The following is a 24,217-nucleotide window of genomic DNA, read 5'->3' on the forward strand; positions in this document are numbered from 1 at the left end:
TGACACTTGCCTTCTGCTGAACTTGGAAGGAACAGGGGTGTGACCAGAATTCAGAAAGTGCAAAGTTTTTCTCAGGGCAAAGACCCACGCAGCATGATTAAAATAGTCAGATGTGCTGAATTATAAAGGCTACCTCCCTTTGTCTTTACTATCAGTGGGAAAAACAGGAGTACAGCTGATACTTCGGCCAACGAGCCAATGTCATTTTTATGAGGCCCTGAAATGTATCATTGTATACAGATGTATAGTCTTCATGGTGTTTGGCACAGGCTGTGTGAGTGATAGCTCATGACTGCAGGGGGCAGGGCCGGCGTGACGTTGGCATGAGCTACAGTCCCCACCTCTAGTTGAGAGGGACCTTGGCAGGGATGCAGTCCTATCCAGAGACTGAGTAGGCAGCTGGAGTTGGAGAGAGACAGGGAGACCCCACAGCGTGAATGAACTTGCAAATTCAGTTACTTCTTAGGGCAAGCAGTTCTTCCATGTACTTTAATTTCTGACTTCTTTTGAGAATTTGGTTTAAAACTATGGGCTCTCTCTTCAGAAAAATGCTCTAATCCACAAATGCACAAAATTCTGCATATCATTTCAAAGGGTGCATGGACCGCCCCCACCCCCGGGGTCTTTAAGTTAGGTACTATGGCCTTGGGGAGCAGGGAGAACTGGGAGGATCAGGGGATGGAAGAAGGACAGGACACCAGTTTGGCTGAGGGGAGCCCAGGAGGGGAAAAGGTGCTGCGAGGTGGCAGGAGAACAGTTAGGGAAACTGCAGTCCTTTGTCTAGAGGTGGCTTGTGATGGAGAAATAAAACTGGACATGGCAAGAAGGCCACCCACACACAGGACACTAATATATCTCCAAGTCTAGCAACAGGGAAAAGAGTGGGTGTGAAGGGGGCTGCCCTTTTTCTCTTTGAAAAACAAAAACCAATTAACTGAGAGTCAGTCCTGTTATCTCAGCTGGTCTCCCTCCAATCCCTTTGCTAGCTCTTCTCCTAAGACCCAGCTCCTCGTCCACAGCCCTAGGCCAAACTAGAGATAAATAATGGTGATCAAGATTAGCGAGAGTACAAGGGAATCTGGTAGAAGGAGACCAACTTAGGGGCAAGAAAAGTCCCATAAGTTGCAGAATGAATTCCCCAAACCTTAAAAAAAAAAAAAAAAAAAAAAAAAAAAAATCCCCAAATGTATTCTATAGGGAAAAAGAAGATTTTATTTTGAAAACAAAGTTTGGTTTTAAAAATAAAACATTTGCTGTTTCTCAAAAAGGTGCTGACATTTTGCCGATAAGGAGAATGAATTACTATCCTGCCTCCAGCTAGCCGTGTAAATAGGACCCGAAGAGTCCAGGGATTCCAAAAGCAGATACTCTCATTAGCAGGCTGGGCTTCCTTCTAGCTTGGTTGGATCCAGCACAGGTCCTCAGTGCGGGCTGTTAGAAATAGGCTTTTGGAGTCAAGTTCGCAAAAACACTTTTTTTTTTTTTTTTTTTTAACTGCAGCACCTGTCTAGAAAGAAGCAGGAATCTGACCTGGGTGGGTGACAGGCAGGTCACACCGGGGAGGACTTGATAGCCCCAGGCCCTACCTAAAGCCTCAAAACAACGTTTCGAGCCCCGCTCTGAACAGACCATACACTGACATCACATCTGCTCCTGAGACTCAGAGCCCTTGTGACAAACGCGTTCACAGGACTCCAGGGAGACACACACAGTCCTCCTACCATTTTGGCTCTACCACTGGCTACTGACAATTGAATTTGTTTTGCTACTGTATTTTCTTTTTAAACGTCTCTTTTCAAGGCTCTTTTTTTCTTAAAAAATAAACTCTTTTTTTCTTTTCTCCCATTCCTAATATATCACAGATCTCGGTTTTTATGACCAGGAAACCAGATTCTAAAGCCGAGAACGGGCACATAGGTTCCACATCTTGGGCAATGGCAGTGAAATGGGACAGGACTTCATGACCCAAGTGATTATATTCAGGAGTCAGAAGAACAACAAAGTTGGCCTTTGAGTTGCCTTATTTGGACACTAGTTTTCCATGTGTCACTCAGAGTTACTAACCAGGCATCTCAAGGGCAAGAAATTACTTCCCCCACACTACCTTTTTAGACAGTTCCAGGCAAGTAACGAAATAATAAGAAAGCTCTCTGGGTGGGAAGGCCCAAGATGGACTTCTGGCCCTGGCTTGGCCCTTGGTGGACCGGGGAACCCGAAGCAGGACGCTTTCCCTCTCCACGGCCTTGGTCTCCTACCATTTAAAATGAGGGCGGTAGCCTCCATCATCCCAAGGCTGGTTCTACTTCTGAGGCTCTAATGCTCAACTTCAGACGGAGGAGAGAAAGAAGAGTCGAGAACACAGCCTGGCTTCAGCCTTCCCTCACTCGGAAACTGCACTCAGATCTGGTAGCCCTCGGCCCCCACGTGTCTCCTTCTCTCCCTCTGCTGTATCATGGTGACTTTTTCTTCTTACAGAGGCAGGCCTGTCCCCTCTAGCTGAAGACGCAGCCCCAACTCACCTCCTGGAGGAAGTGCCCCACATGGACCTCCCGCTACTCCGTCCTCACCACAGGGCTGACGTGCAAGCACTGAGTGGCCGCTTGTAAAATACTATGTAGTCATTTTCCTGTGGGTGTGTCTTTTCTCCTCCTGCCCCGTGCCTGGCTTCCCTACTCAGCAAGGTTCTGTGTGTGCGGATCAGGCCTGGGGACAGGGGAGACAACCAAGGCGAGCAGCCCCTCCTGTCGGCCAAGGGCAGGGCTGCAAGGTCACATGGGGCCAGCAAGTTGAGCTCCCATTTTCTTTTCTGTCTCCTTGTTTGCCACCGATGGCTTGACCCCACAAAGCGAATGCCTTGGGGAGGGATGGCAGTCTGGGAAGCTGGCAAGGGAAGGGCTGAGGAGTGGGACTCTGTGTGTGCCAGGGATGGGTGGGCATGACCTACCATCCACAGTGACTTGGCAGGAGCACTCAGCCTGGCCGGCGCGATTCTTGGCTATGCACTTGTATAAGCCTCTGTCCTCGGGCAGTGCCTTCTCGATGGAGACAGAGCACAGTGAGCCTAGGAAGGAAAAGGGAGAACGGGTGAGGGGAGCAGGTACAAGCCCAAGACCTGCCCTGGCACATGGAACATGGCAGGGGAGGGCTAGACTCACGGGCAGCCTCTGGAAGCCCAGAAGTTGGGGGTCCTGTAGGAACCAACCCTCTCTCCCTACCAAAGTCAGGGTACTTTTTGCTGATAACCCAGGTCCAATATAACTGATCCCTAAATATATTCCATCCTGGTACCCTCTTCCTACCTCCCAGTGAGCTCTCTTAGGGAGTCATAATGGAAAGGTGCAGAAGAAGAGAGTGGAACAGTCTCTCCCTTTGGAGAGCATCCCATACAATGGAAGGAGCAGACGGACCGTGAGCCTCAGCACTGCGATGTCACCAAGAGAGATGAGGAGTAGCCAGCTCCAAGTTTACAGCCCTGGGTTAGGAACAGTGGCCCCCAGCTTATAGCAATTATTCGGGCATGCATCTTAGAAAAGGGAGTTCTGAACAAAGAGGTGGGTGAGGGAGGGCAGGAGTCCCTGTCCAGCAGGGGCACTGACCTGCGGGAAGGTCCGCTGGGAGGAGAGGGTACATTTAGCCTGGGTCCTGGGGCTGGCTTCTCAGGAATGAGCTGAGAAGGAAGGCCAACAAGGGGCACTGGGCTCGGAGAGGGGCACTTTGGGGCTGCCTCTCTTCAGGACAGGGTCTTTTGGCTGCCTCAGAGAGGGGTGGCGATGGCTCTCTTTCGCCATGGATCTCTCCACCCCCAGCACACGTCTGGCCTGCTTGGGGGAAGGAGGAGTCAGGCTGGGCATGCACAGGAATCGGGGCTCTGCTCCCTGCCCACCCAAGCTCTCTCATCCTGGGTCTGGCTACTTCTCTGGGGTATCCTCTCGGGGGATTTCCCTCGGGGCGTGGGAGAGGCCAGCTGAGGGTTGGGAGTGCTGGGCCAGGCAGGCGGGCAGTGGCACCCTAGTTCCTGCCTTCAGACACATGAACAAGCCAACAGCATGGCGCCTTGCCCAAAGCTGCCCCCGTTGTCAGGGTAGCAGTCATCACACAAGGAAGAGGACAGAGCCAGGGCCACGTGCATCCTGCTGCTTGGAGTCACTGGCTTCGGTCACCGCACTCCCCCCGCCTCCTACTCCCCCGGCCGGTGGCTCGGCACAAGCCCTTGGCCTTGGGTGGGCAGAGCTGTGTGCACCCCACGCGTGTGTGGGGGGCAGCGTGGCCAGAAGGGAGGCCAACAGGCACTGATCTCAAAAAGGACCCTCACCCCCATTAGGCAGATGCACAGACTTGACCAACAGATAGAAGGATGTTCAGAGAACCTCACTGAGGGTGGAAGGGAAAGCAGAGGCGTACTAGTTCCCTCTGCTTCTTGGCACCTGGGTAATGTCCTAAACAGGGAAACCTTCGTCCTACCAACCGCCTCCCTCCCACTTACGCAGAGCCTATTTCTCAGGAAAGGCCTCACTACATTCTCCCACAGGGAGGGCATCGAGTCGGGATCTCTGCTCACTGTCCCTCCGAGACAGACTTTGCAGACACTGAACCCCCAGAAAGGACTCAGGCTGGACTTTTAGGAAATCCGTCATGACAGTGAGACTGTGAGGCACAGGAATCTGGGATTGAGGGGAACTGTCCTCCCTAGAGAGAACCTTCTACTCATCTGGGAGGGCAGGAGGATGCTAAGATGACCTCTGGCCCCCGAATTTGAGGCTTAGAGGAAACGCACCCCTCCGTGCCACTTCCCTTCAGTCTGAGGCTAAGGCTCTGTGAGCAGACACCCCACTCCCAGTGAACCTTCTGCTCGAATCCCTGATTGTCCTTCAGTTTCAGCCCCACCCCCACTCCCCCACTGCCTTCAGCCTTAAGCCCAAATGGCACCAACTGCAGAGACCGTGGTGAGCCCACCAGGAGAAGTGGGGGCATTTAGACCACAGTCCTCAGCCCCTCAGCAGGGAACGCAGCAGAACAGGCAGCTTTTCCCCCTGCCCAAAGCCGGGACCCCTGGCCACGTGCGTGGGCTGGGGGAGGGCCCCCAGGCAGGCTAGCCCAGATTGAAGAATCTGGTATTTCCTGTGGGACAGCTTATTCCTGACCTCCAGAAGAAAAACCGTTTCCCAGAGTTTTTTTTTGAGAAGCCTCAGCCTGGTGGGGAATTTTGAGAGAGAGGTGAGGGGGATGGGAGCAGTCACCACAGAATCAAAGATCCAATAAGTGGCTCAGCTAGAACTGTCCCTGGGAGAGCCCCTCAGGGCCATGGGGTCTGAAGATCCCCCATCCTGCTCTAAGTGTGTGGGAAGACGGGAGGATGGGGGGGCAGGGTGGGGGTGGGGGTGGTCCAAAGCCCTGGACGCTGTGCTGTGAGGATGCCCTCAGTGAGCAGTGTCTCCCCAGCCTGGTCCTCTAGGATGTCTTGGACAGTACAACTCAGCTCCAGGTCACCTCCTCAGGGATGGTGCCTTCCCTGTCACCTATAAGCATCCCCAGCCATGGATGGACCTCCTCTGTGCCCTGAGTTTCCCTTTATCCGAGTATGTCTCCCATGGCCATTGCTGAAATACATGCCTGTCTCCTCCACTAGTTCTCAGAGGGCAGTGACTGTGTCTATTATGAATGTTTTTCCTGAGCCTGGAATGCAGTCACAGTGAAAAAAAAAAAAAATCTGCCATTCTGAGAACAACAAAGCACATTTCTGTAGCAGGTGATCTGTGAGGATCTACGCAAGAGAAAGCCATGAACATTTAGTCACATATAACCTACCATTGAAAAAGACCATATAGATTTTCTTTTTAGAGAGAGAGAGAGAATGAGAGAGCATAAGCTAGGGGGAGGAGGGTGCCTGGGTGGCTCAGATGGTTAAGCGTCTGCCTTCGGCTCAGGTCATGATCTCAGGGTCCTGGGATCGAGTCCTGCATCGGGCTCCCTGCTCCTTGGGAGCCTGCTTCTCTCTCTGCCTCTCTCTCTCTCTCTCATGAATAAATAAATAAAATCTTTAAAAAAAAAAAAAAAGCTAGGGGGAGGAGCAGAGGGAGAGGGAGAAGCAGACTCCCCACTGAGCAGGGAGCCTGATGCAGGGCTCGATCCCAGGACCCTGAGATCATGACCTGAGCAGAAGGCTTAACCGACTGAGCCACCCAGAAGCCCTGACCATAGAGTTTCTAAAAGGAAAAAATTCCTACCTCGGAGTTCTTCAAGCCGATTATGCATGCACAGTACTGCCTTGCACATAGTAGGGGATGCATAAATCCTAGTGTTTTGTAGAACGAACTTACACAGGTTTTTAAAAAGCCTTTGCAAGATCCCACACTAAAGGTCATGAAAAATGAATCATCAGTTGACAACAGCAACAAAAATGAATTCTCATTATTAGACGGGAGAGATGTTTGCCAGGGAGAGAAGCCTAGTCTGGGGACAGGAAATAGGGCATAAAGATGAAGCTGCTTGTCAGGAGCAGCACAGAGCTCCCCTCGGCTCACTGGCCGTCCCTCTCACTCCTCAGTCAAGGCCAAGGCCAAGGCCTGAGAAGCTAGGCTGCAGGGCCCAGAAGGGCCTGGGGCAGTCCCCCTGCAGGCCCGGAGCGCAGGCCCGCTGCTGTAAGTGGACACCATCTACTCTGCAGCTCTGGGAATGCAAAAAGGGGAAGGGTACCTCCAACATGTCTCTCCCAGGATTAGCAGTCAACTCCAGCCGAGTCCTGTCACACCTCTTCTGCTCTTCTTGGTGCTAAATGGGGTGAACATGACCATATTTTGGGGGAGCCTGAAAGCTATGAGCCCTATCCAAGCTACAGGGTTCCGAGAAGCCTCCTGAACCTGTAAACACAGCGTCCACTAGCAGTAGGTATATGGATGTACATGCCAATTGGTGGGGGAGAAGAGCACGGGAGTCTCTCACGGCCAAAGGCTGGTGACAACAGTCTGGCAAGGAGACTGGAAGAAGTAAAGTTTGATCTTAGACGAGCTAACAGCACAGGGCTCAGTGCCAGGGAGTTGGGGACAGGGAGGGTGCTGAGGGTGGTGTGAGGGATGGGGAGACCCTCTTAGCCACCCCCTCCACCTTCCTCTCCAGACCACCTCAAACCACCAGCTGATTTCCACTGATGCCAGTAGAAGCGTGACCCCAGTCACCAGCATGCAGTGGTCTTCCGCTCCTTCCTCTTCTCTCCTGCCCCTGCTCCCAAGCCAGGCAATAGGTTCTCTTAATCCTGTCCTTGCTTCTTGAACTGGTTGTTTCCTGTCTGTGCCATGGCTACCTTCTTAGTCCAGTCCCTCTTTCTCCCCGACCTCTTCAGTAAGGCTCCTTACTTGTCTTTGGGCACGGGGTCAATCAAAACCCCTAAACCCCTAGCTGTGTGTGCACTGCTCCTCATTCCAAACTTTTGCATGGCTCCCTAGTGCCTTCAGAATCGTGTTCCTTAGTGTGACCTAGGATGCCATGGGCCATGCCTTCCCCACCAGCCCTCCCATGCTGTGAGCAGGCCTGCCTTTGCTGCTGCTGGAGCCCCTGCCTGGGAAGCCCTACGTCCCCCGCCTTGCCTGCCAGGAACCCTGGCCCAGCTTATTCAGTACCAGCCTTTCCTGCGGCCCCAGCACTCAGCTCCCTCTTCTCCTACGCCTACCAGCTCAACTTTGGCACTTGGCTGGAATCATTTTATCACTGTGAGTGTATGTCCCCTCTTTCCAGATCTGTGGAGAGCACATCTACTCACACCTCTCAGCATGCCCGGCCCCGGGGCCTGCTGAAGTGGTCACTGATAAGGCTTTCAGATAGGCTTTCTCCCTGGGGTCCGTGTCTAAGCCAGGCTCTTGAAACTTGGAGGGTGAGGCTCTAGAGAAGGGATGGACAGAAAACAGGGCTGGTATTTTAAGACAAGGTACTCTCCCTACTATGGCAAGGTAGACCGGCCCATGCAGTGAAAATACCAGAAACTTGGCAAGCCCAGAGGTCACCACCAGTCTTCCAGCCTCTTGACAACTACTGACAATGTTGAGGAGTTAACAGCCCTGAGTATCTTACCCTGCTGGACAATGCTGCTGGAGAGTGGATCCTGAAAGGTCTCTCAGCTGTGCTGACATCTAACAAGAAGGAACTAAGAGGTAATATAGCTTAGTGGTCTGGGCATCAGAACTCAACTGCCTACATGCAAAGCCCAGCTCTGTGACTCCCTAGCTGTGCAGCCTTGGGCAAGATACTGCACTTGTCTCAGAGACAGGCAGGATGAAATGAGTGTAAGAGGCCTAGGACAGCGTCTGGTACATGGTGTTCAATTCATGCAAGCTATTCTTAGTTTTCAAAGGAGAATTACAAATATTCAGAGTTATTTTTTAGAAGCTGAATTTGGGGCTGTCTCTTCATCCCCTTCCCACCCCGCTCCTAGTCCTTCCCTATCCTCTCCTTGTGCTGGCCTTCTTTTAATCATTTCTTCTTCCTCTGGTTTGGACTTAAACTGTCCCTTTGAGGTGGTTTCTGTGAGAGACGATACTGGGATAGCCCTTGAACGCTCAGTGACAGCAGATACCACGTACTCAAGGCACTGTGGACATGAGCGGCCGTGCCTAATGACTCCGGCGTGTGTTTGAGACCAGGGCTGAGGTCTGCTCACGGTGCTCGGCTGAGGGGATTGTTTATAAGCAGCAACTAGTGGCTCTGGGCACTCTCAGGCCCCACACAGGTCTCACAGCAGCTGCGTGGCTCTGGGCACTGCCCTCAGCTGTCGAACATCTGTTTCCCTGAGGTGGGTATAGCCATGGGCCTCACACTGTGCATATGCCCCAGGGACGGGCGGCTGCCCACCCTTCATCCTTCCTGGAAAGATCACCACAGGGTAACCTGGGAAATGCTTCCAGTCAAGGTCTCAGACCAGTTCTACCAAAGGCTTTCCAACTGGGAGGGGCCCACAGGGGTGACAGGGAAGGTGCACCACGCACTTCCCTGGACATCTCATCCCACCCTAGTAATCCCCCATGCCCACCTGTGTGTGGACCACAGGGAGACTGAGCAAGCAGAGGCTGGGGGGTAGATGACATGCCTTCCGAGGACCCTACCACTCTGGAGATATCCACACGAGAAAGTTCTCCTATCGACACAGTAGCAGAAAATAAAACATTTTCTCTCTCTTGGTAAATTTTCCCTTAATCTTTTAGCGCTTAGATTCAAAATGCTCAGCTGTTCCCGATTTGCTGTCTGAGCTGCAGAATGAAGAGAGAAACTTCATCGTGGGCTGAGAGGGATACTGCTTTCTTCAAATGCATCCTTCGGGTTTCAGGAAGAAGGAAGGAAGCCTGATGAAGGAGGGGAGAGGGGTGTGCAGTCAGACAGAAAGGGGAACGGCACGGTGTGGGGTGTTTCTGACATCTCAGCGGATCCCGACTGCACAGGACCTGTCCACTTGGGCCTCCTCTTTGCTGCCACCCTCCACCCGTTAAGGGTAAAATGCCACTTCCTGGGGGAACTTTGTACCCTGCCCTGTCCAGAGCCACTGGTACCAGCCCTTAGCTCAGGCCAGGCTCTGTTCCAGCACTGGCCACCAGAGTGGGGTGTGGGAGACCTGCTGGACTGGGAGCTCCCGTCCAGGCTCGAGATGCTTGGCTAAAACACTTCGAACCAAACTGAGAGTCCAGGGGAAATGCCCCTCTCACCCCCATCCCTTCTTTCCGTATAAGCTGGCCCATCTCAGAACTCCAGATCCCAAAAGGCCCCAGATGTCAGGATTTAGTGCCCCCCCCTTCTCCCCACAACCCAAGAATGTGAAATACCAGCAAACAAAGTCTCATCCAAATTAGGAAGCGAGTGGCTCTGTCCGCCCAGGAGTGTGTGCCGTAGGGGCTGTTTGGGGTTTTGGCTTTCCCCCACCGATCCTTTCCAACCCACAGTGTTATCAAGACTCAAGCTCTTCTTGACCCCAAATCACAGCCCCGTGCCGTCCCGTCACTGTACACCCTTCTCCAAACCTAAAATGCTGCTGCGAATGCAGCCCTCAGCTCCGAACCCCGGGTGGGCTCCAGCCCCCCGGCCCCCTCGCGCCTGCCAACAGAGCCCTCTCCACGTCCGAGCCGTGGGGCTCTAGCTCAGGCCCAGGGCCGCTCTGAGGAGCCACGGCTGGGGCTGCCATGAAGCATCCCTGCCAGGCAGATGCCGAGGCCGGGCGTGGGCCACAGGACCAGACGCCCACCTCTCACCGCCCCGTGATGGAGCGTGTACCCGAGGGCCCGCAGTAGGACACCGCTCCTGGGAGGGCTGTGAGCGCCAGTCCACGAGCCTACAGTGGCCCTGGTACAGAGCCCCCTTCTTCCCGGCCCTTCCCCTTGTTACCTTCTTGGGAGAGGATGATGAACTTGGTGGTCTTGAGCGTCTTTCCATTCAGCGTCCAGGTGATGGTGCCTGGGGGGTCAGAGGACACCTGACACTGGAGTAGCAGCTTCTCGCCCTCTGTCACACGGACATCTTGTAGCTTCTCCTTGAAGGTTGGGGCTGTCCCTTGGTTCTCTGACCTGTTCTCATTATCTGTGGCTCCTGCATGCCCCCTCTTACAGTTCACATCATTCTTAACCTCCTTCTTGAGTTCTTTCCCAGCTGGTTTCGGGGTCTCAGCAGGCTTGGCGTTACCCATGGGTTTTGGGGTCTCAGCAGGCTTGGCGTTGTCCATGGGTTGTGGGGTCTCAGCAGGCTTGGCGTTGCCCATGGGTTGTGGGGTCTCAGCAGGCTTGGCGTTGCCCATGGGTTTTGGGGTCTCAGCAGGCTTGGCGTTGCCCATGGGTTGTGGGGTCTCAGCAGGCTTGGCGTTGCTCATGGGTTTCAGGGTCTCAGCAGGCTTGGCGTGGCCTATGGGTTTCGGGGTCTCAGCAGGCTTGGTGTTGCCCATGGGTTTTGGGGTCTCAGCAGGCTTGGCATTGCCTATGGGTTTCAGCGTCTCAGCAAGCTTTGTGTTGCCCACAGGTTTCGTGGGCTCCGCAGGCTTGGCATTGCCCACAGGTCTTAGGGTCTCAGCAGGCTTGGCATTGCCCAAGGGTTTCAGGGACCCTAAAGGCTGGGCATTGCTCACGGCCTTGGGACTTTCTGCTGCCTTGGCATTCAAGGCCTCAGCACTGTTGCTACCATTCTCTGCTGGTAATTTTTTCTTGCTGCCTAACACGGAGCGGAAGTCTGGGGTGGCAGGTTTGGGAAGTGGTGCCTTCTCAGGCACCGGGGTCTTAGGAGTCCCCTTTTTGGCCAGGACCGAGCGGAAGTCGACTTGCTGAGGGCTGTGCACCTTCCTCTCTTCCTCTGACACAGTCTTAGGCTTCACCTGCCGCTGCAGGTTGGCGCGGAAATCCATCTGCTCAGCTGGGATCTCCTTGAGGTCTTCTTCTGACACGGTCTTGGTACTCACCTTCTTCCCCAGGAGGTCACGGAAGTCTAGCTGTTCTACCTCCTGCTGGCGGATGGCCTCCTCAGTGTGCTGCCGGGTCTCCACGCGCCTCTTCAGCAAGCCCCGCACGTCCTCACCGTCTTCCTCCTCTGGCCAACCCTGCCCTCTCGCTGGCCAGCCAGGCCTCAGGGTCCCATAGCAGTCACCACCAGCACCATGAGCACTGGCTCCCTGGCTGCAGAGGCCCTCACAGCTGACAGGCTCCCTCCCCCTGCAACCAGTGAAGGGAAAAAGGAAAGTAGCAAGAGGAAAAGGGGCCGGGTAAGAGAGAAACGTCAGGGGAGAGCAAATCCCTGAGGGAGGGAGGGTAGAGGGGAGGGGGGACGGGGAGGTTGGGGCTGACCAGGCTGTGTTTATAGAAGGGAACGTTGGTGAGAGGCTCTTGCTTGCTTACTTGGTTTGTTACATCGGTAATGACTTCAGTGGCCTTATAAGGGTGTGTGCAAAAAAAAAAATAAATAATTCACACACACACAACCCCCCCCCCCCCCCCACCGCTCTCCCTCCCTCATTCCCCTTCCAATCTCTCCCTCTTGGCTCAGCAACATCTGCTGGAGGATACAAATAATCTGGGGCTGCTGGGCTGGGCCTGCAGGGGCCGGGAGGAAAGTGGGTGGCTGGTGGCATGGGGCCTGGCCGGGCACCTCCTGGGGGCACTCACCGCAGGGGCGCTCTGCCGGGGCTGCTCTGTAGCGTCAGTGACACCTGGCAACTGCATTCGCCAACCCGGTTCCTGAAGGATTTGAGAGATCAACACAGATCAAGAGGCTCTCAGAGCCAAGGGCCCGCTCAGCCCAGGGCTGAGAAGGGCAGGGCAGGCAGGAACTTGGACAGAGGCTGGCCAGCTTGCTCCAGGGAAGAGGGGGCCACGGGCTTAGCTGGGACCCCAAACACCCACACAAGACCTAGACCTAGGGCAGGCCCTGCCCCGCATTGGTCATCGTTTTCTTCCCCCCTCAGCTCTTGTATAAAAAGGGAAAAAAAAAGTCTTCTGAAAAACAGCTTAGACAGACATCCAGAAGTAAGAATACTTTTCTCTAAGTATATTACAAAAACAATACAATCGCTCAGTCTAAATACGATCACTTTAAACTAAAGTCTAAGCCTGCCAGGGTGTGATGGCGCTGCTCCGTCCAGCCCACGCAGTCCTGGGCTGTGACCCTGAGTCTGACTCCACACTCCCGCAATACAGAGGTGGTTTCGTCCTCTCCGCACAGTGCACCGCCCCCTCCCCCCCGCCCCGCAAACTGCTATTTCCCCTTCTGCTGCTCGAGAAATGAAAACACTCTCCCATCCCTCCCCATGAGCTAAAAACCAACAGGTGTCTTCTTGCATGGGTGACCCTTTCTCTCCTTCCTTCAGGTGGGGAGAGCTCTGGATTCTTCAACCCACTGTTAAATCGTTAGTGTCCCTGTGGTGGGTGGCCAGTTGAAGGCCCCTCTGCTCTCTGCTCGGGGAGGGCTGTACCCTGCTTTCCTGCTGCCAGGACTTAGAGCCCATTGGCCCTCTGACCCTGCGTGGCTGCCATCTGCTGGCGGTTCTGAGCTCTGACCAGCCAAGGTAGTCCAGGCAGGGGGAAGGGGCCAGGGTGGGGGAAGGGGTGGGGGCAGGACCAAGAGCCAGAGGCGACTCTTCATGGTGATAACCTCCCTTTTTATACAGAGCCCACCACCTTTCATTCGTTTCCATTACCTTCTTGTGCCTACAACACCCCAGTGAGGCATGGAGCACTATTACGCCCCTTTTAAAGGTTAAGGAAGGAGGCTCAGGAGTTTCTCTGAGGCAGTCCCACTCATCCCCCCTGCATGGTCATCTTACTGGCACTTCGGGGCCCAGCACGTGCCTCAGCTCCTGCCACAGATGTGCCAAGCTCTGCAACAGGTTCCTTACATAATCCATCTCACTTCATCTCATGACATCTCAGGGAAGCCAGCACTGGTTTTATAAGAAAAATAAGGCTTCTAAAAGTTAAATAATTGGCCTTAACTCACAGAGCCAACCAGCAGAAAAAGGGGTTAACACCCAGGTCTCCCTGAATCGGGGACCTGTAACCTTCCCCCTTTGCCCCGCAGGGCTCATCAGTACAAATCTACTGTGGGATATGCGTGTGTGTGTGCATGCCTCTGTGTGGATGTGGGTATCAGCCGCAGGCATGGATATGCACAGATATGGGACCTTACCTGCTGGTCCAACTGCACCTGCAGGTCCGTGTCTGGGATCATGTACACAGGCACGGTTATCCCCACATGGACAGACCCCAGAGCACGTGCTCACGCAGCCCTGCTGATGTATATGGCTCTCCACCTTGCTTTGCTTGGCCTCCCTCCCAGTGGAGGGCCAGGTCCAGATCGGACGCTGGCAGTCCCCAGCGTGGCAGATGATTTGCAGAGGAACTGGGGGGGGGGGGGGGCGGGGGGATGCCGCTCACTCCCAGGCACAGAGACCCATTTGAAGCAAGGAGAGGTTGATTTGTGCTGTCCTCCAACTCTCCTCTCATCCACTGGGGTCCCCTCCTGGCTACCTTTGTCAATGCTCAGGCTCTCAGGGGGCACCGACTCAAGGTTCAGAGAGCCTCAGGTCTGGACAGTTGGAAGGTCTGAGGCTGTTCCTTTGCTCAACAAACAGCAATCAGGTGCCTCCTTAGTGCCAGGCCCTGGGGAGGCTAAGAGGCCCTCAGGACATCCTGAGCATTGGGCACAGAAGGCTCATGGGGCTTTGGGTCAACTTGTAGAATAAACACGGGAGGTCATTTGCAGGTGAGGCCCAGCTCCCTGGCAGCCCACTTCTGCTAGGCTCCTGGCCAGTATTAGGCCATTCATTCCCTGCTTTTCTTTCAAGCACAGGGTGTGGGGCCCATGGTTGGTGAGGAGCAGGAGGCCAGGAGGCCAAGGGCCACATTTTCCCCCTAGTGCTTTCCAACATTGCCCCAGCTGAGTTTCCTCCTGCCACAGGTATAATGCAGCCCGGATGCAGAAATCAGGAGCAGACGCTGACCAGATGGGTGTGCTTCACCCCAGCCGAACCCTTCAGAGGCTTTAAATGGTGGGGCCCCCCCCGTCCCCTGAGCTGGAGTAAGCTCTGTCTCCCCATGGGGAAGCAGGCGAGGGCTTCTGTTGCTTCGACTGCCTGCCCTTAAGGAGGGAGCACAGGGAGCTTGCTGCTTGATCCATCCCCAGGCCTCAGCCTGAGGCACCTGGGGAAGCCTGAGGGGCAGACAGAGGTGGAGAACTTGGGATACCATGGCTGGCCCACTAAGTGGATCAGCCCTTGGGGTGATCTGGGGGTCACCATTTCTGCAGCCATAAACTTAAATCTCTGTTGGGCCTTTAAGGTAAATCACGGGTTCGTTCAGAGCCTACACAAAGTCAGAAAGGCCTGTGACCTGGGACCCACACACCAGATAATCTATCCAGCCAAACAGCTTCTTGTATCTTTGGTGTCTGTATCTACATATTCAGGTACAAAGTCAGGCCACGCTCAGCCCGGGCACTGCTGAAGAGGATATGGGGCTAAGACCCCACAGGCTGCACCTTTTACAAAGTAACAAAACCCTTTCTGCTCCCACCTCCCAAACCCTGAATAAGAAGCCCACTCTTTGGTTACAAAGCCTTTGGACCCTGTCCCACTCTGAGTCACCCTCCCCTGGAATGGGTTTTATATGTAAAATTAGTTAAAAGAATTGATTTCCTGGCAAGTCTCAATCTTTCAAATATTTCAGCTGGAATTCGGAACTGACTTTTTGACATTTCCTCTTTTAGTTCAGGAGACAAGCGTTAGGGCCGGGGAGGCAGAACCCGTCCGGCCACAGCTGTAGCAGGGACAGTTAGGACCTGTCACAACAACCCCCACCCCCCTGCCCTTTCCTCCCAGCTATCTGGTCTCCCTCCTTGAGGCATTCTGTCCTGGATCTAGGGCTGATTTCTGTCAGGATGAGAAAAGCTGGAGGGGAATGGGGCCCCTGGCAGACCTGGCATATACTCCCCAGGAGAACTTTCCACTGACTTGCTCCTCAGCTGGGAACAAAGCCAAGGCCAGGGCAACAGCTACCCAAAGGAATGAAGAGGCTGGACTTTGGGGAGGGGAAAGGGGCAAGGGCTGCGTGGACGGGAACTCCGGTGAAACCTCCTGGATTCCCCAAGTTCCCATGCACTTGGGAGAAACAAGGAATGGGAGAGAATCTGATTAAAAGACAGAGATGAGGGTTCCAATCTGGGCTCTGCTACTTGCTTTTGTGTGGCCACGAGCAAATCCATGACCCTGAGACCTCAGTTTCCCCCATTATTAAATGATGAGTCGTCTAGATAACTTCTGAAGTCCCTTCCAGCTGGGACAGTGTAAGTTTTATGACTGTCCCCAGCTGGGCCCAGACAGTCTGCCTGCCGACCTCCCAGTGCAACCCTCCACTCTGGCCTGGCAGGCTTCCCACAGCCCTTGCTTTGCTCTTCCCTACCCTTTTTTGCTCAGCTCTTCAACGTGCCCTCGACAGCCAAGCCTTCACTCATTTGCTAAACCTCAGCCTCTGGTCCTCAAAATCCCACAAGGAGCTTCTCCCTTCTAGGATATTTGGCTTGATTAATGTGAAAGTATTGTCCTGCAGCATGACTCCTTCCATGCAGACAAGCTCGTGTCTCATGTGTCGTCAGTTTCTATTATTTGTAGTACTGGCCTAGGGAGGGAGAGTGTATCTCTTCTCCATTCTGGAGGCAGACTTGCCTTCCCGGTAATAACTGGTTTGGGTGTAAGGCAAAGGCTGTTGGTGTGTTCTATGCAAAGTGCTGACGGTAGCAGGATGACCAGCCAGCCCACAAGCCATCCCCGCAGCTGACTGCAGACATGGCAATAGCTCAGCTGAGATTTGCTAAGCCTTGCCCAGCTAGGCAGAACTTCCCAGCAAATTAAAGAAATGATAAATGACTATATCTTATAAAGCCACTAAGTATTCAAGTAGTTTGTTACGCAGCAAAAGCGAACTGATACAAGCATAAAGCACATGCCCAGAAAGGACCCAAGTGGTGGGCCACACACTGGGTTTTGTTATTATTATAGGAACAGTGCTCAGTCATGGCAGTAGGTTTGGCATGTAGCTCGGAGCCTTGAACGTGATGTGCTCAGCACAGGGAAATGATTTATCCAGGAGAGCAAGTCCTTTGCAAAGTGGCCGGGCACCCGAGCCAGGGCACCTCCAAACATCTTTGTTATGTGGCATGACGTCCTGTTTGCAGGGTCAAGGTCAGAAGAGCACTCTTCTTCAGTGCTTACATCAACCCTAGGGGCTGGCACTCTGTCTCCATCAACCCAGGCCTGGCATGGGATTTTACGCGTGAGAGCATTTTCAAGGTAGAAGAACATTTCTGGATCACTTTCATTTAACAAGCACTGAATGCTGACTCTGGGCAGGCACTGTTCTAGGCACTGGGAACAAAGCAGTGTGCCTTTGTGGAGCTTACCTTCCCATGTAATCTAGAAAAACCTTAAACAGGAGGGAAAAAAAGGAATGGGCATAGTTAACCTCCCTGTAGTGGTTTTAAATGTCTACAAATTCTTTGACGCTCCTCTCTCCAAGAGATGGAACCTAATCAGGCTTAATGACTTACTTCTAGCAAATAGAATACAGCGGAAGTAACAGTGTGTGACCTCCAAGGGTAGATCACAAAAGACATTGCAGGTTGCAACTTATGCCCTCCCCTGATCCCTAGCTCTGTGGAAGCCATGTCATGTAGTCACTCAAGCAGCTCTAGGGAGAGGTCCACACGGCAAGGAGCTGAGGCCTCAAGCCAGCAGTCCTATGAGCGAGCCATCTTAGAAGTGGATCCTCCAGCCTCAGTCAAGCGTTCAGAGACGACAGTCCCTACCAACATCTTCACTGTAAAAATCATTCAGCAAAGCTGCGTCAACTTCCCAATCCACTGAAACTGTGAGAAGGTAACTTGTTTTAAGCTGCTCGGTTTCAGGGTAATTTGTTACACAGCCAGAGATAACTAATACATTCCCTCTATCCTGTTGCTTTTCCAATTTTAATCCATTCTTCCCTCCTTCATATTCTCCACACACCAAATAACAGGGGAACAAAAGCCAAGATGTAATAAGACAGGGGGCTCTGGGGAACTGAGCTTAGGAGCTCAGTGAACACCTTTGCATTGAAGCGGAGAAACGAAAGCTTGTTGGCAGCACCGAGCTTGCCCTTTCCTTACCTTGAGCCCAGCCGCACCTTATTTTGGGTTTCTGCTGCTGCCTAGTCCTGGGTGGGAACTTTGACAGGAGGTTTGGTGGGGGGGGTAGTGGGTTAAAGGCAGTTGGCAGGACATGTGGACTCACTTGAGCAGGATCTCATACTGGCCGGCATGCCAAGGCTGCACGTCCTTTAGAACCAGCGTGAACACGTCCTCATTCTGTAGCACCTCGAAGTGGCCCGCATCTTTGGAGAGGGCTTTGCCGTCACGCAGCCAGTGCACAGTGGGGAAGGGGTCCCCAGCGATGGCACAGGACATGAGGACACTCTGGCCCAGGGAGGTTGTCACTGAGCGGGGCTTGCTGATGAACCAGGGCTGGGTGCCATCCTGAGGCTCTGGAAGTTGGCAAAGGGTTGAATTAGAGAGGAAGGCCTTCCTTCAGCAGACAGGGTCCACTCAGCTCTCCCCGGTGGTAAACGTCAAAGACTGCATGCTACCCAAATAACAGCTGGTCCAGAAACCACTCTTATTGGATATACAGTTACAGCACACTCTTCTCATGGCCAATCTGTCTTGGTTATGTCCCCTGAGGATAATACAGACACAACAATATTGTATATCCAAAGCAAGGGGAGGTAATCTAGCGCCCTGGGCTAGGTGCTACTGATCTACATGAGATGTGTATGATTTTGAGTTGTCACTTGCTTTATGTGTCCTTCCCTGCTCTCTCTTCTTAAATATAGGTTCTCTAAAGGCAAGGACCCTAACGGGCCACAGCTTGCCTCAAAAACTATCACTGCACTAATGTAGCATTGTGTGTTAACGACATTTCAGTAAAAGGGAAATAAAGCTATCGCTCCCTAATTGTTAAGTGTATCATAAGATTTCTCTCCTAGCACTCTGTGCAACTTGTCACCAATGACCCAGAGAGGGCAAGGACTTCAGAAGGCTCCAGGGAACAGTGTTGCCACTCAGCCAGAGTCTGGCCTTGGAGGCTGGAATGGGACCAGGGGAACACAGGGGCCATGAGAGAAACCAAGTAAGCTCAATTGGTTTCCTCACCTCCAAACGGCTTTTGGAGGGCCCACTAGGGCAGCACGGATTTCCAACCCCCCTGCCCCCCACCGCCTGCCTGTACCCTGGTCAGCCCTGCAGCCTCACCTTGTACCATGAGCACCGCCTGGGTGCGGACTTCTCCGGCACTGTTCCAGGCTTCACAGGTGTATGTGCCCGTGTCCTCCGGGAACACTTCCTGGATACAAAGGCTGTGCCGAGTGCCTCTCTGCTCAAAGTGGAAGTCCTCCGACTCCTGGATCTCATTCCCATCGTGAAGCCAGATGACCTCAGGGGGCGGGTTCCCTGAGTGGGGGAGATAGGGAAGGCAGACCCGGCAGGAGGTTGGTTCCCTGGGCCATGTGGCAACTTTGCACTTAATAGTGTGACACTGTACTAAATACTAACCTCTCTATGCCTCAGTTTCCCCATCCGCAAAACATTCTAACCATATCTTCCTCAGAGGTTTGTTGGGAGGATTGAATAAATTAATACAGTCTCCCAGAACAGCCCACTAGAATAGCAGATTAGAGGGGTGCCTGGGTGGCTCAGTTGGTTAAGCGTCTGACTCTTGATTTTGGCTCAGGTCATGATCTCAGGGTTGTGGTATCGAGCCCCGCATCAGGCTCCACGCTAAGTGCGAGTCGGCTTGAAATTCCCTCTCCCCTCTCCTTCTGCTCCCCGCCAAAATAAATAAATAAATAAAAAAAATCTCTAGCAGATTAGAATAGCATCTGGCACGAGGAAAGTGCTCAATGCATATTCATGATAATTATTTAACAACAGATTTGCGGAAACCAGAAAGGATGGGAAGTGAAAAAAATCAGAATTCAAGCTGCTTGGGAACATGGTAACTGGCTCCCTGGGTGTGAAGCAAATGCGTTTCCCGCTCTGCCCTGCCCCGCATAGTGCGTGCACGTCCAGGCAATGCCATGGTGACCTCGCAGTCACTCCTCTGTCAGTTTTCACCAGGAGGAAAAGTCAGCATCTCATTTTTCTGCCATACAAATGTTGGGTCTGAGGGTGGACACGGGCACCAGCTCACATGAGTTTCCAAACACAGCTCAGCGTGGATAGCATTTTCAGGTTTTACCAGTCTACTTTCCTTGGTAGATTCTAGCAGTTTGGTGGGGCAGAAAACAATGGCCACCTGTGAGAGGTCCCCCTGCGGTAGCATTGTGCTCTGCTTCCCGACCAGCAAGGCCCCAGGAATGGCTGATGAGGGAGGCTATGTGGTGTCAGGCTCTCTCAAGGGGAGAGAGAGAGTGGGGTCTGCTTTTTTTTTTTTTTTTTTAATTTATTTATTTGACAGAGAGATAGCACAAGTAGGCAGAGCAGCAGGCAGAGGGAAAGGGAGAAGCAGGCTCTCTGCTGAGCAGGGAGCCCGATGCGGGGCTCGATCCCAGGACCCTGGGATCATGACCTGAGCCGAAGGCAGCTGCTTAACCGACTGAGCCACACAGGCGCCCCGTGGGGTCTGCTTCTGATGGGTTAGCCAGCATGGGTACGGAGGCTAGGAGCAGAACACCTCTGATTTCTGTCAATTCAAGGAGTGTGGACAGGGGAGGCAGCCAGGCCGAGGCCTGGGACCGTCATGGGGCTGCCTCAGGCCTGTAGGAGTTGGGGGTGTGTGGGGATCCCCGAAAGGGGGAGCCCACTGGTTCTCCCACAGCTCATCTTTATTACTTCTGCAGCTCAGGATGAACTAAAGCCCAGGAGAGTGGCCTCCAGGCTGTCAGGGGGACTGATCAGCGGTCAGCAATGAACAGGAAACTCTGGATATGCTTGGGCACAAGCCGGTTTAGTAAGTCTGTGCCCGCAGAGTCCCCAGGCTTCTCTTGTTGGCCTCTAGCGGGAACTGTGAAAGTCCATTGGGCTGCTGGTCACATGCTCTTGTCACCCCGCCCTGGTTTTAGAAGAACCTCTGCTCTATCTGCTCTATCTTCTCACCTTAAACTTGAATAGAGCAACAAAGTATCTTCCAAGAGCTGGGAAGCTCACATCAGCTGGTTTTGCGCCGGTGTTCAAAATCTTCCAGCTACAGTAGCCCCATTTTGTGTCCCCACTAATCCCTACCCCGCTAGCTATGGTCATCTTCTTCCTCTGGACCACCGTGAATTAACCTTGAATCCAGAAAATCCTGCCCAGAGGAAGCAGAAAAGAGGGACCAGCAGGCTCCACTTCTTCAGGTCCACTGCCTGACGGTCCCCTGCTGACTTTCTGGTGGGGGGATGATCGGAGCAGGACGTGGGGGAGCAAAGTGCACATGGCAACCGCGCCCATTTTCCCATCTACCCCAAGGAGAGAGATGCAGAGACAGACCTGACACCTGGACTGTCATGGTGACCTGGCTTCCATCCATGACTTTGAGGTCGGAGAGGCCCTGCAGGAAGAGGGGCGCGACCGGCTTGCTGGGAGCCGCGGGCAGAGGGTACCCGCTCTTCCTGTCGCTCTTCTTTTCTGTGCGGCAGACAACAGAATGGGGGGCGAACACTCATATATTCATTCGACAAACACAGACTAGAGGACTGCTGGGCACCCAGCTTTGGTGAGGCTTGGGCTTCTGCCAGAGGCTGACTGCTAGCAGGTGGGGCATGTGGGGAGGGGCTGGAGATCACTAGCAATGAGGCAAGGCGAGCCTGTTTCTCTGCTTGGCATGCCAATGCTCTTGCCTGGGAGCCGGGAAAGGGCCAAGCCCAATTGGGGCTCTGCTTCCTCAGGAGAACTTCAACACCTGCCATCTTAGGAGATTTTTTTTTTTTTAATTTCACTCACCTTTTTATAAGTGATATGCTCCCATGGCACCAAATTTAAAAAGTACCAAAGACTATGTGTAGTCTCCCTTCCATCCCTGACCTGTGGCCATCAGGCTCCTCTCCCCAGAGGCAACCAATATTCAGTTTCTTGTTCATCTTGGCAGAGATGGTCTATGTAGATCACACAAGCAAATAGCTATACTCTCCCGTTTTCTTCTCTTAAAGAAATGATAGCACACTCTATGCACTGACTGATGTCTTATATTTTCATTTAACAATATACCTCGATGCCTTTCGTAAAACAGAAGTGAAGAGCTTCCTTGTCGTTTTCTATGGCCGTGTGATGCTCTATCACCCTCCCATGAGATTTTAAGTACCTCAAGAAAGCCAAAGACACCACACTCACGAGAGTGACTCAAATGAAAAAGGCCAGTCTACGGCCATCCCACCCTGAGCGTGCCCGATCTCATCAAATGAAAAAGGCCGGCCATCCCAAGCACTGACATGTGGGCGAGGATGTGGAGCACCGGGACCTCTCACACACTGCCGAGCCACACACGGTACACAACCTTCTGAAAACAGCTTGGTACTTTCTTAAAAAGTTAAACATGCATTTGCCATACGATCCAGTCATTCTACCCCTGGGTATTTTACACAGGAGAAATGAAAGCACGCTTCCAGACAAAGACTTGTACACAAACATTCATAGCAGCCTTATTCCTAACGGCCCCGAACTGGAAACAACCCAAATGGCCATCAACAAGTGAATGAATAAAGAGATTGTGCTGTATTTACGCAGTGGGATACGACTTAGTAATAAAAAGAAACAGACTAACAAGAAACACTACAACAGACAAATCTTACAAAAATGACACTGAATAAAAGAAGCCAAAGAAAAAGTATATACTGGATGATTCCATTTATATAAAATTCTAGAAAATGCAAAATCTAGGGATAGCAAGCAGATCTGTGGTTGCCTGGGGCTTATGGAGAAGGATTGTAAAGGGGCATCAGGACACATTTGGGGTTGATGATGATGCTCATTTCTTAAGATTGTGGTGAAGGTTTCATAGGTGAAGGTTTCGAATTAAACACCATGAATATGTGCAGTTTATCATACATCAATATTATCTTAGTAAAAACTGGGGAAAGAAAGTCTCAAAGGGAGGGAGGAAATATACCAGCTAGTCAAAGACAAAAGCTAGAACCACTCTCTGAGTTCAGGGCTGGCCCACTCACCCCGTTTCAGTTCTCCAGGGAGATGGGGTCACAGATAGGCTTTCTATTATTCTTGGAATGCTCCCCAAGCTGGGCTTCGACTTGCCTCGTGTGAGCCAGAGGGGAAGGGGCAGCAGAGTGGCTGAGCCAGTGTCAGCTTCCCACATAGGACAGCCCTGGTGCAGGACCAGCTCGTGGCTGCCCAGTCTCTGATCTTGCCCTTTGCCCTGTGAGCCAGGTGGCTTGGACCTTCAATCATTCTGAGCTTTTTTGTTTTTGCGTTTTGGCAGGGGCAGGGGTAGGGAGGGAGAGGGCTAGGATATCTCTAACTTAAACTCTAAGTTTTGGGGGAAAGGGACTCTGGTATTTTGGGTTCTTATTAGCAAGGGACACATATACCAGATTTCCAGAAAGCCAGTAGCCATGGGCATACATCTCCATGGTGCTTTATATACCTGAGAAAAATAGAACTCTAAATTGGCACCGAGTTTCTAACTTTTGGCACTCAAAACAAAACTGGGCCCGCTGCAGAGCTCTCCAGGTGCGGCCCCTGGGAGTGAAGACGGGAGAGGCGGAGAAGGCTCAGGATGCTGCAGGGAAACCTCCCGCAAGGCAGTCGCATTGTGAAGGGCATGGAGCCAGGGTACCGTACAGTCCGAGACCAGGGGATGTGCTCTCGCGTCCTGGCCGCCGCCTCCGCCCCAGCCCCCAGCATCGCTGCCTTTGTCAGAGGGGCAGCCAGGCAGACTTTCCCTTGACCCGAGGCCCGGGAGTGGGCTCGGGGAGGTCCAGAACCCAAATGCAGAGATCTCTTTGCTGTGTCTGGGCTGCAGTGGCCAGGAAAGCAGGCTGCCTCAGGAGAGTTGAGGAATTTCCAGTCCTGCACGGACTGAGGCTTGAGGACAAAATGTTTCTGCCTGTGTAGATTCCCCCCGTTCTGCTCCTCTGCTGCCTCAGCCAGTCCCCGGTTTCAGAGGTCCGTGTAGACGGGCATGCCTATGTGCTGCGGGGACATCAGACCCTCCTTGGAGGTGGCGGCGGCCCCTCCTTGGCCCCTACCCTCTCCCAGGTCTGGCCTCGGGCAAGTCATGGCCTCTCTCTGAAGGCTCAGCGGCCTCACCTGTGTTGAGGGTAGTAACGGTATAATCCAGGAGTTTTAAAGAGAGAACATGTGAACATACTTTGTATGACTGCTCAACACCAACGAGACCTTCCGTGTGAGGCTGACATGGGCGCTGACTCACACCTACCCACTTGGGCTCCATTACTCGTGGGTTATCAGCTGCAAACGAACAGAGATGGGGCCCTCACCCAAGGACTGCAGACTTGTTTGTTTTTCCTTTTGTTTTTTTTTACATGACACAAGGCAAATACTGTTAGAAATACAAATGTATTGCTTAAAACTCTCCTGGGATATATGTAAAATAATTTTTTTTAAAGATTTTATTTATTTATTTGAGAGAGAGAATGAGATAGAGAGCATGAGAAGGGGGAGGGTCAGAGAGAGAGGCAGACTCCCTGCCGAGCGGGGAGCCCGATGCGGGACTCGATCCCGGGACTCCAGGATC

General features: G+C 52.9%; 1 protein-coding gene across 5 annotated transcripts in view; it reads right to left on the reverse strand.

Moving 5' to 3' along the window:
- Nucleotides 1-24,217, reverse strand: part of MYLK (myosin light chain kinase) — a 176,209-nt gene that overhangs the window by 70,549 nt on the left and 81,443 nt on the right. For 4 of the 5 annotated variants that reach the window (XM_064571010.1, XM_045903007.3, XM_045903006.3 and 1 more), the window contains 6 exons: nt 20,998-21,135; nt 18,784-18,981; nt 17,768-18,017; nt 12,114-12,185; nt 10,357-11,663; nt 2,945-3,061 (listed from right to left, as the gene is read on the reverse strand). In XM_064571010.1, the coding sequence (XP_064427080.1) occupies nt 2,945-3,061; nt 10,357-11,663; nt 12,114-12,185; nt 17,768-18,017; nt 18,784-18,981; nt 20,998-21,135 (2,082 nt within the window). Of the gene's footprint in view, nt 1-2,519; nt 2,638-2,944; nt 3,062-10,356; nt 11,664-12,113; nt 12,186-17,767; nt 18,018-18,783; nt 18,982-20,997; nt 21,136-24,217 lie in introns of those variants that run through there. The other variant, XM_045903008.3, reaches the window with a different exon arrangement.

Source organism: Mirounga angustirostris, unplaced genomic scaffold, assembly GCF_029215605.1.
Source record: "Mirounga angustirostris isolate CCGP_5_RB_7025 unplaced genomic scaffold, mMirAng1.0.hap1 SCAF_1, whole genome shotgun sequence".
Lineage (NCBI taxonomy): Eukaryota > Metazoa > Chordata > Mammalia > Carnivora > Phocidae > Mirounga > Mirounga angustirostris.